Source organism: Pelophylax lessonae (assembly GCF_965119305.1).
Source record: "Pelophylax lessonae genome assembly, chromosome: 4".
NCBI lineage: Eukaryota > Metazoa > Chordata > Amphibia > Anura > Ranidae > Pelophylax > Pelophylax lessonae.
The window spans coordinates 137,478,410-137,496,473 of NC_138771.1; the positions used below are offsets into that span (position 1 = coordinate 137,478,410).

The 18,064-nt window shown below is 39.7% G+C and overlaps 1 protein-coding gene across 2 annotated transcripts in view; it reads right to left on the reverse strand.

Annotated features, from left to right (window-relative positions):
- The window catches only part of HERC1 (HECT and RLD domain containing E3 ubiquitin protein ligase family member 1), a 212,322-nt gene that overhangs the window by 159,008 nt on the left and 35,250 nt on the right, over positions 1 to 18,064 (reverse strand). For both annotated transcript variants that reach the window (XM_082255125.1, XM_082255124.1), the window contains exons 11-22: positions 17,138 to 17,272; positions 16,067 to 16,232; positions 15,552 to 15,677; positions 11,522 to 11,737; positions 8,178 to 8,330; positions 4,251 to 4,383; positions 3,853 to 4,044; positions 3,374 to 3,595; positions 2,113 to 2,286; positions 1,924 to 2,038; positions 853 to 973; positions 141 to 312 (exon numbers count right to left, since the gene is read on the reverse strand). In XM_082255125.1, the coding sequence (XP_082111251.1) occupies positions 141 to 312; positions 853 to 973; positions 1,924 to 2,038; positions 2,113 to 2,286; positions 3,374 to 3,595; positions 3,853 to 4,044; positions 4,251 to 4,383; positions 8,178 to 8,330; positions 11,522 to 11,737; positions 15,552 to 15,677; positions 16,067 to 16,232; positions 17,138 to 17,272 (1,925 nt within the window). The remainder of the gene's footprint in view (positions 1 to 140; positions 313 to 852; positions 974 to 1,923; positions 2,039 to 2,112; positions 2,287 to 3,373; positions 3,596 to 3,852; positions 4,045 to 4,250; positions 4,384 to 8,177; positions 8,331 to 11,521; positions 11,738 to 15,551; positions 15,678 to 16,066; positions 16,233 to 17,137; positions 17,273 to 18,064) is intronic.

An 18,064-nucleotide genomic window follows, 5' to 3' on the forward strand; every position in this document is an offset into this window, starting at 1 on the left:
CACTACCACAGAAGCTAATACCCCTGAACTTTTTAGTTCAATCTGATTTTATTGAGAAAGAGGGGTTTTACAGAAACCCCTGAACTTTTTAACGTGTACAAATTAATCGATATCTCCAGTTAGGACCCTCCTATACTCACTGCCAGCAGTAAGTAGCTCATGGTCACGGTCCTCATCTTCTTCCTCCTGTTCCGGGTGTCCCTCTTCTCTCTCCCTCTCTGCTTGCTCCTCCATCTCAGCTTCTTCATCTATGGTTCTTGTAAATGAGTTTTCCTGGGAGCCTAGATCTGCTGACTCTTGGTTCTCAGAAACCTGTCCAGAAATGTGTAAACCATGAAAATAGGTCCGCAATACAATTCTCTGATAGTCATAAAAAGCCAGAGCTTACCCATGGTGCTGTATGTCAATGAATGTTCTAAGCAGCCACAAGAAAATGCAAATACAGAGCTGTCCTTACTCTTATCTAAAAAGGATGTTTCTTCATATTCAGTATACTGAATTATCTTACTGCATTTTACAAGATCTGAAGGTAGAGCGAACTTTGCAGAAAACTGGCATGCATGCCCGAATGATATTGTATGCAATTAACAGTGGAAACATTGATCCACCATCATTCCTCATAAATTATCAAAATAGTTGGTGTACCTACCTGTTTGTAAGCATACATTGCCTTGTGACCACAAGAGACTTTAATTCTACAAGACATGGACAATCAGAAATATTTTGCTACTATTCTAGTACCCTCCAACTCCAGTAAGATTTTTCCAGTAATTTTACATATGATGTCCTAATTTTTTTTTTTTAAGGTCTACAACAAATAAATGCTCTACACTCGTACACTCAACAACTTACCCATCTCTCTCTGGATGAGGAGCGAGTTTGGACGAGTTCCATGTTCTTGCACGCAAGTAGTCGACTTCTGACCTTGTACACGGAGCGGAACACCTCAGCTAGCGACTTTCCTGGCTGGTATCTAAAGTAGAGAAGCACAGTAGATCATAATAGGGTAACGCTTCAGTAGACTTATGAGAGCACACTTTTTAGAGTCTTTCCTTTTAGTAGACCACTTAAACTATGCACAGTGTTAGGCAAAGTAATTGAATGCCACTGTTTCCTATAATTCAAAATCTGAAAGTCTGGAATTTCTATACAGCTATAATCTGATGCCACTCGCTTTATAAAATCCCCTTCAGATTTACCAGTATGTAAATGTGAGGACCTACCTATATAACCGAATAACTTCATACATTAGGCTGGCCGTGTACAATATAATTATTAGTATGTAGTGTAGGCACTAATATGGACTCACTTGTACCATGAAAGCTTGCTGCAGTTGACAGCTGTACTTAAGGTGACATTAAAGGTTCAGTTTTTATTTTTTTTTAAAAGAAGCATGTTGTATTCTGTGAAGTGGTTTTGCACAGAGCAGCCGCTCCCTCCTGCCTAATGATCCCATACCAAGCAGCTTGCTAGGAGGGCACCAGAGAAGGGTCACTCCTAAGCTGCTTCTCCATGTGCTCATTCACACACGGAGGGCAGCACAGCCCTGCCCCCTCCTCATTGGCTCACTGGCTATGATCAACAGCCAATGGCTACCGCTGCTGTCTCAGCCAATGATGGGGAAGATTCAGGACAGCCAAGGTTCTTGTGCACATCGCTGGATCAATATCTGCTGCACACAGAAGGTTTTTTATGCATGAAGGTAAAAGACCTTGAGCTTTACAACCACTGTAAAATGACATTGTTTATCATCCCTTGATTAAAACAAAAATTCTAGATCCATATTATGTGACAACATTTCAAGCAATATGAACAGCAAACACTACCAAGCATTTGTGTGTGCGTGCAAATATGCCTGTATGTATCAATCAACATTAAGTAAAGACAGGTTATCGTACATATGTACTATAGGGAATGCTTTACCTGCTCTCTCCGCAGGCTTGGGACTGAAGACCTGTATGTTTCAGCAGCGCTGCCAGAACAAAGCGTGACACTGTATCCAGCAGTGATTCATTACTAACCGAGGCGCTGTCCCAGTCTGGTAAAAGGAATTAAAAGGTTAGATCCTGCCAACTATTTGCATAGACACTCATCCCATCCATAGTCAGTTACCTTTACTAAGAGCATAATCCTGCATACTGATCCACAGGCTTCGTGCTGGCTCCTTAGTAGAACCAACTGCCAGATCCACCAAAATTGAAACCTCTGGCCTCAGCTTGTAATCAAAGGTCTTCTGCTCCTCGTTTCCAGACAGGGACACTTCCAGCAGAGCACTCATACACTTATCTGAAAGAAAATGATTTGCCTTTTAATACGGATTAAAAGGTTATTGTAAAATAAAAAGGCCTCTTGCGCACTGCTGCCTAAAAACTCAGCGGCACACAAACTTTTTATTTTCTTTAAACGGACCTAAATGCTGCCTGTTGGTGCCTGTACACACTGGTGTGTAAACATGCCCTACGTAAAAAAAAAATCAAGTAAATTAAAATACAGAAATCTGAGTTGCCAGTGAGTAAGTATTTTGCTTACAAATGTATACAAATATGCGCATATGTGTGTAAAAGTATGTTACTCATGTATGTGCATACACACAGAATACGTGCAAAATAAACACAAGAAATTTTGCCCACTGATTTTCAAACATCAGTACTGCGTCCAAGTATCCAAAAGGTATTATTGTGCCTGACTTTTTTTTTCTTACAGACTGCATTACTTTTCTTGTATCTTTTCACTTCTGAAAATCAATAAACAAAGAATGCATACAAAAATTTACTGTGTAAAACATAACTGCAAACAGTGCAAATATTACAATCAAACATTTATTAAATACAAGACCGGTATATGGCCACATACATTCAGAACATGTTTGCATATAAGCAAGCATATATTCACCTAGTGTATATTAGCCCTTGTAACGTATTTGAAAAATTGTCATTTACTAGTCGTCTTTAAAAGTATAACTACAGGCAAAACTTATTTTTTTTAGTTTTGGATAGAGTGGAGAGGAATTAGAACCTGTCCATTTTTATTGTGGTCTGTGCCCCCTTAAGGAGATTTACCCTCTCTAATTGTTCTGTTTGCCATTATCATTGAATAGGAAAGTAAGGAAAATCCCACATTTTGGGTTGTCCCCAGATAAGTAATAAAAGGGGAAATCTTGCAATAGGGATACTAATTCTGGTGACCTGGCGGTCCCACAGAGATTCCTTTATTTTGCAGGGATTTTCTCTCACTTCCTGTTTGGCTATGGGACAGGAAGTAATGGGACAACAAATGGCGGAAACAAATGACAGGAGTATAAAGCCGGGTTGGAGCCACTGTACTAGCCTATAGTTTTACTTTAAGCCATTCAATTCCTTTTACACTGGCTTACCCAGCTGAGGAACATCCATCTCAATGCCATTCCCAAATAAAGGAGTCTTTAACCAGTAAGCAGTGTCTTGTTCCTCTGGTGATGTGGGCGACCCTTGCAGCATGCCCCCCAAACAGCATCCAATCAACAGTGTAACAGTTCGTTCCAAATCCACGAGCCAGACCCAAGACTGAGCTGGAGCAGGCAACAATACTCCTGCAGGGTCCACTTGTTCTGGTCCTCCTGTAGAAGAGAAGCAGGTGGAATGAAGTCAAACAAAGAACCTTCATGTATCAGAAGTGGCTAACTATTTTTTACAATTTATTTTAACTAAACTGTTCATACGCAATATTTTTTTTAGCCTTTTAGAGATACAAATGTCTGAACCAAACTGTCTGATTCATCTAATAAACTTAATAGCTAGTTTTCAGCCAAAACAATATTACCATCTTCACAATCCTGTAAAGCCAAATAATAATTAAACCAACCCCCCCATTTACCATGAAGAGGCCACTGCAATTCCTGATCTTCCAAAAGTGCAGCTGCAGGTAATAGTCTATTGAGGCGATCCAGTGGTGGAAGCAGGTCCAGTAGATAACTAAGAAGAGGTCTGGACACAGACACTGGCAGTAATAGCAAGGCATTTATCAGCTGACAAAGCATGCTGCCTGCTGCAGACACATAGATCACATCTGTATGGAGAAAAAGAGTAGAAAATATGTAGCCAGATACACAAACGGATTAAAAGGGCAGTAATATATATGATAAACAAAGGGAAAACACAAATGAAGATATACTAACAAAATAAGGGATACATAATGGAATTCTGTGGGTTGACAATTTCTGTTTGTGCAACAAAACTAGCTCTCTACCTTCATACACCCAAATTAACACGTACCGCGCAGTTTCTCTCCCACACTCCCATTGCATGGACTTTCCCTTAGCAGGGTAACAGAGCGCGTGTAGATGTCTGTGGCATGAGGCAGAAGGAGCTGGAGGTGTTTGTGAAGCAACGCCACGCTGCTGGAGTTCTGCAAACAGAGGACAGTGATATCATTTTGCAAGAAAAATTGAACTTTAATTTCAGCACGATAGATATGAAAATATTTTTCCTTGTAGTTACATAGGAAACTGTAATTACATGATAAATATGAAAATATTTTCCCTTGTAGTTACATAGGAAACTGTAATTACCCTAAGAGACACTAAAGAAATAAAAGTGACACTTTCTCTTTCTTAAAACCCCCTGGTGCTCCCATAATTTCAGCTAAGGAGGCAAGACATAGTTGTTCTATGTGCATTTTACATAGTAAAAGTCAAATATTCAGAATTTGATTGGTCGTCAGTTATTTAAAAGGCAGCTCTGCTGACATCAGACAAATTGCAGAAAACAGTATCTTACACTGATTGAAATTCAGGCGGTTCAACAGGGACTTCCCTGTCTGACAGAAATCGATCAGCAGATCGACTTCTGTTGAACAGGACTGCTGGAGAACTTTTATTTGATCAGCCGCTGCAGCACTGAACAGTATTATATGGACATTGGAGGAGTTCCCACTGTCAGAATGCAATGGCACAGCTGGAAGGATTACTCCCATCCACCTTGCTTGTGTGGATGGGGGAGTCAATTCATTTTTTTTTTTTTATTCAGCCCACTGACTGTACAAAGAAAAAAAAAATGTGCGTAAATACCCAGCTTTAGTCTGATTCTACTCTCCAGTTGTTCCCACTATAAAATTCCTTTTGTGCTGAAACGTATATGTATTATAAGTTTAGTGTACAATACATACACAGTTTCTTATTTCTCCAAGCAAGATGTTAACAAAAGAATGTAAATTATTATTTTTTTTTTTTAAAAGGGTGCCTTTAGATCAGACATTACACCTGAATATCTCTTTACCTGTCTTTGTGATGCTAGAAAATGTCTCATTATAGATTCTTTTATAGATTCTTAGCTTTTACCCTAAAAACAAACAGCAGAGTAGTACGAAGTATGAAAATATGGCCCATGTTTAACCGTATTGATATCGGAGTCATTTTTGAGCACGTTTACAAAATCATTTTAGGCCGGAAAATTTAAAATCCCCAAAACATTATATTATTTTCTTAAGGCAGACACCCTGGAGACAAAAACAGAGGCTGTTCTCATTTTTGTGTCACACGATATTAGCGCAATGGATAATCAAACGCAAAATTTCAGTAAAAAATACACTTAAGTTAAATTTTAGGGCACACAACCACAATATACAGTATTACCCAGTTTTTTAGTAAAATATGAAAGATAAGGTTGCACTGAGTAAATAGATACCGAACATGTCAAGCCTTAAAACTGCATGCACCCGTGAATCAGCGACAAACTTCAGTACCCTATATTTTCCAGAGATGAAGTTTTAAAAGCCCCTACAAGTCATCAGTTTGGAGTTAACTGTAAATAACGGGCCTAGAATTATTTATCTCATACTGGCACTGCTATATGCAATGTGTAGTGCAATTGATATTTTCATGTGCAAGTGCCCCCGACGCACGCGTTTACCTTCTAATGTGTATGCGGGGGTGGGGGGCTAAAAGAATGATTTGGGTGAGGATGGGGTTGGAGGTTAAGGGCTTGAGTGTAATTGTCCCACTAAAATTTTATTTTTGATCACATAGGGAACAAAAATCCCCTATGTGATGCTTTTTTTTTGGTGAAAAGTGCTCTTTAATGAGACATTAGGGGGTCTTTTAACCACTTAAGCCCCGGAAGATTTTACCCCCATTCTGACCAGGGGGTATTTTGCGATTCAGCACTGCGTGACTTTAACGGACAATTGCGCGGTCGCGCAACGCTGTACCTAAACAAATTTGGCGTCCTTTTTTTCCCACAAACAGAGCTTTCTTTTGGTGGTATTTGATCACCTGTGCGATTTTTTGATCACGCACTATAAACAAAAAAAGAGCGTCAATTTTGCAAAAATAACAATATTTTTCAAATTTTTTTATATGAAATTCCCCCCAAAAAAATGTAAAAATCAAAATTTTTTAACATTTTAGGCCAATTTGTTTTATGCTACCTATGTTTGGTAAAAAAAAAAAAAAAAAAAAAAAAAAAAAAAAATCGCAAAAAGCGTATTTTGATTGGTTTGCGCAAAAGTTATCGCGTTTACTAACAAAGGGAAAGATTTTTGTCATTTTTGTTGTTTTTTTTTTTTTAACGCGTAATGGCGGTGATCTGTGATTTTTTTTGCAGTACTGCGACATTGTGGCGGACAGCTCGGACCCTTGACTGACATTTTTGACACTTTTGGGGTTACCAGTGACATTTCTACAGTAATCAGTGCTATACATATGCACTGTTACTGTAAAAATACACTGCTAGTGAAGGGGTTAACTTTATTTGGGAGGGAGGGGCTGTGTGTGTCCCTAGGGGCGTGCTTTCTACTGTGATTGGCTGTGGCTTGAGCTGTAAGGACACTGATCAACGGATCTACATAGTAGATCCGTGTGATCAGTGTTTTTAAACCGAGGAGAATGACAGGTGGCTTGTTTACACAAGCCGCCTGACTTTCTCCCTCTCCCCCGCCGATCGCCGAGTGACCGGCGGACATCGGGTCCGCCAGTCACACGCGCGGGGGGGTCCGTGACCACGCAGGGGCGCGCGCTCGCTCCCTAGACCCTCACAAGCTAGTGACGTAGCCCTACGTCACTTTGCCTGTGAGGGGCTGACTGCCGACGTAGATCGGCGTTAGGCAGTCGGCAAGTGGTTAAAGCCCTGATGTCTCACCTGCCCTCCAATGAAATTGATTGGGTGCAGAACATACTCCATAAGCTTCTTCCTCAGCCACAACAGCCAGGGAAATGAACAGCTGGACCCAATCTTCTTCCCCTCTACCCAATGGCACACACCACCTTTCCAGTCTCAGGTCTCCCAATGGGAACACAGAGCCCAAGAAACATGGTGAGGGTGCGCATGAATCTGCTGTAGCAGCCAGGAGTGTGTGTAAAACATTGCCCCCTGTGAACGACATATGGAATATGTCAGAAGTAGCAAAAGGATTAGTAGAAACAAGGAAAGGAGGAAGATAGAGACCAAGTGGTTTACCATGTCTGCTCCCTTTTTAAAAGAAAAAAAAAAAAACACAAACACTTGTAAAGTCAGATGTTTTGTTATATCTTAATGCATAGTATGCATTAAGATAAAAAGCCTTGTGTACAACAACCCCCCTCAAGCCCCCCTCCAATGCATACGTGAGGTCCCTCTCAGTCCATGAGTGTCTCAGCCGTCTGAGATTCTCCCTCCTGACTGGCTGACACAGCAGTGGCAATCAAAGCCAGCTAGCTAATCAGGAGAGAGAGATGGAGCCTGGGCAGGGCTCCATGTCTGAATGGACACAGGTAGCTGTGACTCGGCTCGGGTGCCCCCATAGAAAGATGCTTGCTGTGGGGGCACTGAACAGGAGGGAGGGGCCAGAATCACAGAAGAGGAGGGTCTGGGCTGCTCTGTGCAAATGCACTGCACAGAGGTGGTAAGTATAATAGGTCTGTTATTTTTATATGGAAAAACAAATGAGACTTAACAATCACTTTATTTCATCTATCTGCAATTTCCTGCTGAAAGGTGTTCTATGTATTGCACTGTCCTGGTTTAGGTGATGTTCTTTGTCCTAAGAATGTGTGTGTCAAAAAGCAACATATATTAATCCCAACAATGTAAAAATCTATTCACAGAATATAAAAGCATTGAATGCTGGTAAGAAGAAAAAAAAAAAAAAAAAAGGAAAAAACAACAACTTTTTGGACTTCTAAAGAAAGTAGAATATCAGCCTCTGCTTTTTGCTGTGATACATACCTCGCTTATATTGTTTGTGTGGCAATATGCAAGCAACTGTTTCTGCAAGGAGCATAGCAACTCATGAAGATGAGCTGGTTGGCTGTTCTCTGCGGAAGATGATCCTACAATAAATTTATCACTGTTCTTCTCCAACTCTCCAAAAGCTTGATCCTAAAAGAGAATAAAGAATTAGAAGTGCTCTTCTTGGGGGGGGGGGGGGAGAGGAAAAGAGTGTATCAGCCTCCATACTCAAAGAGATTACAGAAGATCTGAGCATTGCACCAGTGGTACAAAGATCCTCTCTGTAATTCCCCAGGGGGTGCCCACATACTGTAGGAATTACAAAAGGGAAAGGTATCAAGGTTTAGGGGGGGAAGATAAAACACATAAAACATAAAAGAAAAAATCAGAGCCCACTGAAAATTGCAGATAAATCTTCTTTAATAAAATACTTCATTAAAGTAGTTTGTTTATTAAAAGACGTTTTATCTGCAATATGCAGTGCACTCTGTTTCTTTTTATTTTTTTCCCCACTGATTTTTGGCCTGTGGAGTTATATAACCGAGCTTGCAAAGGTTTTCAGAGTTGCCTGGCACCAGTGAAGCATGAAACATTTGAAGACTGTAAAATGTGACATGGCATCAAACTGAATGCATTTAGCAGCTTATTCTAACTCATAATATGCCCACTGAAAGCAAAGCTCTAGTAAGCAGCATCTATACCTTTATACTTCCTCCTATGGCTGTTGTGCAGCTTTCTGCTCTATGTTTTGAAATTTTCTACTCTAAAACTGGATAAACCAAAAAAAAAAAAAAAAAAAAAGGAGGAGGTCACAACCATTCTTCTTTTCATTCTGTTCTGCCCCGATTAGGTGCAGCCATGCCACAGCGATTGACCCTTTGCAGACACCCCTACAGCGGGTAAAATAGGTATTGAACATGTCACCATTTTTCTAGGTAAATATATTTCTAAAGGTGACATGGACATGACATTTTCACCACATATCGGTAACAAACCATGCAATCCACACATACAAAGAAACAAAACAAATAAGTTCAGAAATTAGGTGATGTGTAAAAAAAATTGAATGACACAGGGGAAAGGTATTGAACACGATAACTGAAATTTATTTAATACTTTGTACAAAATCCTTTGTTGGCAATGACAGCTTCAAGATACCTGTTGTATGGTGAAAATAGTCACATGCATTGCTCAGGTGTGGTTCTGGCCCTTTCTTCCACACAGTCTTTATATCTTGAAGGTTCTGTAGGCCTCTTCTATGAACTTTGATTTTTAGTTCTTCCTATAGATTTTCTATTGGGTTCAAGTCCGGTGATTGGTTGGGCCATTCTAGCAGCTTTATTTTCTCTCTTTCTTAAAACCAATTGAGAGAGTTTCCTTGGTTTTGTGTTTGGGATCATTGTCTTGCTGAAATCTCCACCCTCGTTTCATCTTCCTGGCAGATGGCAGCAGATTTTTATCAAGAATGTCTTGGTACATTTTTCTATTCCTCCTTCCTTCAATGACATGAAGTTTTTGCCAGTACTGTATGCTGAAAAAAAAAAAACCCCACACCACGATGTTCCCACCTCCAAACTTTTGGTTTGATGTGCATTGCCATTTGACCGCCAAACAAGGTCTGTATTATGGCATCCAAAGAGTTTGATTTTGGTCTCATCTGACCAGACTATAGTCTCCCAGTATGTCACAGGCTTGTCTAAATGTTGTGCAGCAAACTTTAATGGCTGATATTTTACAAGGGGCAGGATTGCTTTCTAATTACTGATAGATTTCAGCTGGTGTCTTGGTTTTCCATTTGAACCTCCCCTTTTATTCATGTGTGCATCAATACTTTTTCCCTGTGTCATTCTATTTTATTACACATAACTTCATTTCTGAACTTATTTGTTTTGGTTTCTTTGTATGCATGGATTGCATGGGTTGTTACCGACAGGTGTTGAAAATTTCATGTCAATAGCACTTTTAGAAATAGATTTACCTAGAAAATTGGTGACGGGTTCAGTACTAATTTTACCCGCTATATAGAAGTGAATACACACAGCTTTACCTAAATGTAAACAGCACAAGGCAGTAAACTGGTTGGAGACAGGCCAGCCATTGCAAGGGCCCTGTCGTCTCAATCTTCTGTAGGCCTCTTGCACACGGTACTGATGTTTGAGTTTCTGCTTTTTTTTTTGGACATACTTTCAGGCCTTTTTTTTTGCGCAAATTTACACTTATAAGCTCATTTCCCGCATACAATACCTTCCTAGGGAAAATTAATGCCTATTAATGCTCATATGCGCGTATTTGCAAGACCAGATTGTTCTATTTTTTTTTCTCAAGAATACATAGCGCTTATTTACATGCTTGTGTGTACAGGCACAAATGGGCTACATTTATGAACAGTAAAAAAAACAAAAAAAAAAAAAACGCTGTACTGAGCTTTCTCAAGGCCTTAGATTTAACAAAACTATGCAATATGGAGGAAAAACCTAAAATGTCCATTCAATTATTCTCAATTTTGGCAGGCCCTTATGGCTACGTTCAACTTGTGTGGGTAGTTTCCGCTGCGAGTCCACACCTGTTTCTGCAGCCGCAAACACCCACACAGAAAAACACATGAGATGAGTGGGGGTACCATTAATCCGAATGGCACCCCCATGCACTGGAAAATGCATCGCAGTTTTCCTGTACTGGAATCCACACTGCACTTGCGGTTTCTGTGCGGCCTGCATTTTCAAAAATGGAGCAGGGACCTTTTCCCTCCATTTTCAGGTGCACAGCAACACAAGTGTAAAACTAGCCTAATAGTTCATTGTAGATGGTGCAATCGCATTGTTAAGTGTATAGTCAGCTTTAAACCAAGAGGACATTTCTGCTCTAAGGTTTAAATCTGTATTGGTGTAATAACGTAAGAGCAGAGCTGGCTGCCCAGGCTTTTATACATACATACATAATTATAAACATGTTAAAATTCCCAAAAATAATCAGAATGTAAAAAAAAAAAAAAAAAAGAAAAAACACTTAGCGGGTAACCCTAATGCTAGCAATACATTGCTCAAATTTCTTTAAAGCCTTGAGCTGCCCTGCTGGCAGCTAAATCGTGACTGCATCCAATCAGATGTTGTCATTGGTAGGGTACTCTTGACAGCCATGAGTGCCAGCAGCAATAATCAGCAGGGGACTGTATGAATAGAGAAATCTATTTAGATATTTTTTTCTCATTCAGCCTGCATGGCTGATTAGGAGAAATTGAAGCATGTATGGCTAGTCTAAGTCTATAGCAATAAAATGAATACGTGCTTAGGGTGACTTTGGTGAACCCATAAACAAACTAGATCCAAGCTGTGTGGTCTCACCGTGTAGAAGCCCAGGTTTCTCAGAAGTGTCTTCATCAGGATCTCTGCCAGGTGAGTGTCTGGATGGCTGCTCTGAGAGTTGGGGTCAGAACTGGAGCAATAGGAGAGAGGCAGAGAGGAGCTGTCTGAGGAGTCGGAAGGAGAGCTGTATCCCAGTAAGGATGCCACATGTGTGTGATCCTGGAGGCTTGTCAGAATGATGTCCAGCTGCATCCTCTGCAATGATATCATCTCAGAGCTCCCATACAAAACAACTTTTTTTTTTTATTACGAATACTTGATTGCTAATAGTTGATCTATTCCATGTCTTATGCATGGTACATTCCAATACCCAAATTAAACACTGAATCTCAAAGACACTGATAAATAAATTAAATCAGCACAGGGTGCTTTTCTGGTATGTCTAATCAGAATTGGATAGAAAAAAACCTGTGTTTTAAACATATTCAATTTCATTCATCAGCTAAATATTAAATTAATCTTGAGAACTACTGACAAGTGTTTGATATAACCCATTTCGTCATTAAGACAAATGGTCCCTTTAGATTAGACCTAAAAGCACATTTGTTCTTCATTTTGGATAGATTAAGGGAAAGTTATAATCCCGGTCAGTTTTTTGCCATCTGTGTTCCATTGGGGAGATTTCCCTTCACTTCCTGTCCCCACAGCCACAACAGAGAGGAAGAGGAAATACCTCTGAGGGAACACCTGATCGTCACCAGAACTAGTGAGTCTATTGGAACACTGGGGATTTCTCCTTTATTCCTGTTCTTGTGAAAACCCACAATTTGTGGGTTTTTTTTCCATTTCACTCTCAGCGATAAAGGTAAACCGGACAAATTTCCCTAACAAGGGCACAGACAGCAACAAAAACAAAGTAAAGGTGTTTGCGCTCACAATGTGGAATCATAATTGCATGTACATGGCTATGTGCAAATGATTTCACATTGTGAGCGCCAACACTTTTACTTATCGTTTTTCCAATTTTGAGGTGATTTTATCACTTATTTTAAGGGGGTAACCACACACACTGGATTTCAAATTCAGGGCGCCCTCACCTGTTATGTTACAGCAATAAAAACCTGACAGGTGTTCTAATCCCTTTTGCATTTAGTTCAACTTTAAGCTCTTGTTAGAAACAACATAACCCACAAGGCTTGGCAGCAAAGTTATCAAGACTGCCTTGCATCTTGCAGGCCAAGCAAATAAAGATAAACATTATTGTGATAAATGTAAAATGAAAAATGTGAAATTAAAAATTCACACTTTCTGGCTCACTGTTAAATGAAGGTCCAAAAATACATACAAAAAAGCTAGGGAACCAGTATACAAAACTAAGCACCCTTACAATATTTGTGTCACTAAATATTCACTTAAAAGTTCAGGTAAATACCAGTTCTTAATAAAAAGCTGACATTTGCACAAGGATTAGTAGTCACTCTTAGTAAATGTTAGCCAAGCTGAAGAAATAATTAAAGGTCTTATTCAAACAACGGACTAAAGCAGTATTTCCCAAATCAGTCCTGAAGTCTCACCAACAATGCATGCTTTGTAAACATACTAAATGGTCAAGGGTGACCAAAGGTCCCACATCCCCCATAAAAAAAGTCATATTAAAACTAAGAAATAAATGTGGTATCAGCGCTGCTATACAATATAATCTATACTGAGCAATAAAGTGCTAAACATACCATGTGCATATAAAGTAATTAGTGAACAAGGTAAATAAAGTGCTTGGTGCAAAAGTTCTTATGTTTCAAAATCAATAAATATATAAATATAAAAAGTCCTTTTGTGCTTCAAAGTGCCAGTGCTTGTAATCCAAAAATAGGTGAATCCCTTCAGATGACACCCAGTGGGAGGGGCGAAACGCATCAAGCAGGGGACTAACGTCTGACGTCACTACCTGTGGATGGAACACACACAGAGGTGGCGGACACCACGAGATTTTAATGCTGCACATTATCGATTTACCTGTAAGTGTGATATAACTACATGTTTTGAATAAAGTTTACAGTTTCACACTATGATAACCTCTCTCTCAATTTTATGATACTTGCCATTGGGAGTCATAAGGAGAAGGGATAACCCGAATAAGCAATATAAGGCTTATTGGTACAAGATACATACCCAGTCCAACCAGGAGGAAGACAAGGATCCCATATACTGTATTATCCAAAGTGCTTTCACAGCACTAGACGAGTATTTTTACATTGTTCCGGTGAGTGGGGACATAAGAGGAGCACTAAGCAAATCACCAATTTATAATTTACAAGCACTAGCACTTTGAAGCACAAAAGGACTTTTGCACCAAGCACTTTATTTACTTTGTTCGCTAATTATTTTATATGCATATGGTATAAGTTTAGCACTTTATTGCTCAGTATAGGTTATATAGTATAGCAGCGCTGATACCACATTTATTTACCTGTTGAAGGTCTTTTTTCCCTTTGTAATTAGCAATAGCTATTAATTCGTTGTATCACTTTATTATTTCACTCCTAAGCGCGGGTACATACATATTTTACATATTAAAACTATATCCCTCAATTCGGGGGGAGGGGGGGGGACTTTAAAAAGGTGCCAGAAATAACTCTCAAACCATGTTATTGGGGTTTTTTTGCTTTCCTCTGGATTAACTGTGGGTATGGGATGATAAAATGTTTTTCCCCTTCTGTTGGTTAAATTGGATGGTCTTTTTTTCAACCAGACTAACTATGTAACTATGTAGTCAAATGATACACTTTTATTTTATTACAAACTTCAATGTTTTAAAGACCTATTAAAAAGGACAATTCTTCACAATTGTAAAAATGCAGTAATCAAGCTTGTATTGCCTCTCAAACTTCATCTAAATATTGGAATACCTGCAACCTTCACCCATGTAGGTTTCCACCAAAACAGTTTACTCAACACCAGAGTCCACTTCTCATCTAGTGAACCTAGCTGGTAGCTGTGTTATCAATGTATTTCATGGTCAGCTTCCTCAGGAACGTGAAGCAAGATAGAAAGGAAACATTAGGGGTAATCTAGCCCAATGGGACCAAAACTGCATGCCTACATAACAGTATGGACGTTCCACGTCTGTGGGGTCACTGGGAGAAGTAGTGAGCGCAGCAGTGGCAACATCGAAGTTTCACCATAAATGACACTAGCTCCAGTAGGTAGGTGGGTGTTTCCACTATTTCGGGACAAGGTTGACTAGCAACCATGAATAGGGCCAGTCGGGGAACTCTTTACAAGAGAAGCATGCCCTATGGGTCGGCTCCCTGGGAGCCTGTATAGTGAATTTTTTGTGTTCAGCCTATAGGTAACTAAATCACATCACTAAGGCTTCATTGTGCCCTAACAGCTCCTAAACTTGAGTTTAAAGGCTTTTGGTGTTTTGTTTTTTTTTTGCCAAAAGTGCCTAAACTCAACTCTTTAAAAGCCTATGTGTCAATGTACACATAGGCTTTTAGCAGAATTTAGGATCTGCTGTGGTTAGACGAGTTTTAACCTCCCTCTCCTGAAAAACAGAAGAATAGCGTTCTGAATAGGAGCTTTTAGACCGCTGGCTGCAGGAAAACGCAAAACGTGGCAAAACCGCAGCAATTTGCGTTTTCCCGCGGTTGTGGTAAATAAAGGCAGGGTGTACATGAAGCCTTTGGCTAGCAGCCCCTAAACTTCCGTGTACACATAGGCTTTTAGCAAAGTTAAGGAGCTGCCTCCCTCTCCTAAACGTGGAAAAATCGTGTTCAGGATAGGAACATTTTGACTGCCAGTATGGGGAAACCACAAATCGCTGCAAAATTGCTGTAAAAACGCGGTTTGCATTTTTTTCTACGTTTTGCCCCGGTCAGGGTAGGCTAGTGTACACGCAACCTAAAGGCTTATTACAAAAACTGCCCACATATGGGAGGTTACCTGCACTGTTTGGGAGATGTGAGAACAGGTTTGGAAAATAATGGAATACCCATCTTTGCTAGAATTACTTTGTGCAAAAACAATTTTCCATAGTAAAATGTACCTAAAAAAATAATGTACATACCTGGCCCTTGGAAAGGCTTTCCCATCTATCAGGTCCTTGGGGCAAGAGAGAATGTAATAACTCCATTCTTTCCCGCAAAGGAGGCAGCAGCATGGTAGCTCCCACTGACAGAGTCTCAATTACAACCTGTGGGTGAAGAAGTCAATGTAAGTGCTTTGCAATATCATATTCTAGAATCACCCTACTGCAAAGCTAAGATCTCCCATTGTTTTTGTAATTTTGTAGCTTGCTATACAGACTGCAGGGATCCTGATGACAGTGGCAGGTTCCTGTGACCCATGTAGCCGATTCGAATAATGGTCATTTGTTACATCACCCAATATAAATCGAATGACATAAATCAACAATTGTCAGTCTCTACAATCACAGAATTGAACTTACAGCAGAGCCACAATAGGTGAAAGTGATATACAAATGGCAAATAAAACAATAGTATTGTATCGTGTCTGACTGAAAAGTCACTTCACATATTCACAATTTAGACAGAAAGTAAGATGGATGTAAACAAACATCACCTCTTGAATCTCATCTGGCACACTTGCATCCATTAGGCGAAAAAGCAAATTTCGCAGAGGGCCAGCTTGGCGTCCTAAGATGCTGGTAGCAACTCCTCCTGCTAAAGCCAGGGCCAGATGGTTGGACAGCATCTTTAAGCACAACTTTAGGAAGTTATGATGTTCTCTTTAAAAGATAACATGTACACACAAATAAAAGTTATTTTATGTGAAAGAAATGCAAACCAGAACAGACAATAAAAAGGACACAAACATTCTCCTAGCTTGAACTTTTTTAAAAGTGTATTTGTGGCCAGGTTATAGACATTTAAATATTTACACATTTATAAAAACCTGCAAAGGAGCTTTAAAAGCCATCACTTACCCCTGTAACTAAAAGCAAGGTGGAGCAATTCATCCCCAAAGTTCATGGCAGAAGTACCAAATTTGTCTAAGCCAGCTCAGCTCACCCAGCTCCACCTCCCAGCAATGACTTGGTAGTCTTCTAATCTTTAAAGCAGAATTAATTGGGCCTTAAAGCTTTTAGTCATAATATGCTAGTACACACAGCATATTAGCACATTATGGTAGACTTACCTAGCAAACGATCCTTTCAAATGCAGCATTGTCAGCGTTCCTGTTAGTCACGGGCACTGCCATCTTTTCCAAGTCTTCCTTACAGGTTTCGATTCTTCACCTGTGATAAGGTCACTCCCATGCATGCGCACGGGAGGGACATTGTCACAGCACAGAGATGTGCTGTAAACATACACTAAACTGCACATCTTTGGCTCAGTGTAAAATTCTGACAGGCAGGGAGAAGGGTTTAGGATAGAAGAGACCAGTAGGGTCTCTTCTGTCATACAATTCCTATCTGTTTTTTTTTTTTAAGGTAGAATTCATTTAACGAGAACACAAAGCAGGGGCTCAGGAATGGTTAGTGGAGGGTTGGTTTTTTTGTGGCTTGAAAGAATATGTAAATACTACAATGTCAATAGTCTAGCCACAACAAAGAATGAACATTATATATAAAAAAAAAAAAAAAAAAAAGTTTCATATCCTATCTTGATAAAACAGAGACTCAAACAATACCTGGATGATGGGAAGGGAGGAGGGGGGACATCGCTATTGATTTTTTCACAGTATCGTTCCAGGAAAGATCGCAAATGGAAAAAGGTGCTTTCCTCTAGATCCACACAGTAGGGACGATGCCATGCCACCACTTGTCTGAAAGAGTCAGTAACATTAATACAATTACATCTTACAGTGTGTCACTACAGACTGGCAGCACAATAACAGACTTCTTTCATGGAGGAAAAAAAGCAGATTGCACCTTTTAAACGGTAGGAGTACTGCATTTAAGATTTCAAAACAAGTATTGTAAAAATAAAAAAGACCAAATACCTGGCAACCACTTAAATTGTGGACTTTCGAGGACCCAATGAGTGCTTGCCATGGTGAAAAAAGTCCAAAGAGTTATTCCATGATGAAATTTCCAAAATAGAACAGTGACACTCAGATGGAAGGACTGTGCTCTCTCCCAGGTGAAAACACTCCGCACTTACCAGAAATATATGACCTCTTTTCTCAAAGAAGGTCAAAAGTGCTTAAGTATCCCCCAAATGGATGTTATACTTAATCCTCCATTGATATCCTGACCATTTTGGACAATTGCAAGTCAACATATCCTGAGAAGCATTCCTGTGCCTTTTTATACCTCGTTTGCAAGGAGAAGACATAAGAATCACTCATAGTGTAGTTTATCAAGTAAATATTGAAGAATGATAAAAATTGCACTTACATAGTTCACAATAAAGCTGAGCATCAATAGGTATCTAATAAAAAGCTGGTTTGTGCTCCATCTGCGTTTCAATAGCTGGAAACGATGTATTCCGGAAAGTCCTGCCAGAGACATGTCATTTCTGGCTATTGGAAGGCAGGTGGAGCGCAAACCAGCATGTTTTAGATACATATTTCTGCTCAGTTTTATTGTGAACTATGCAAGTGCAATTTTTATCA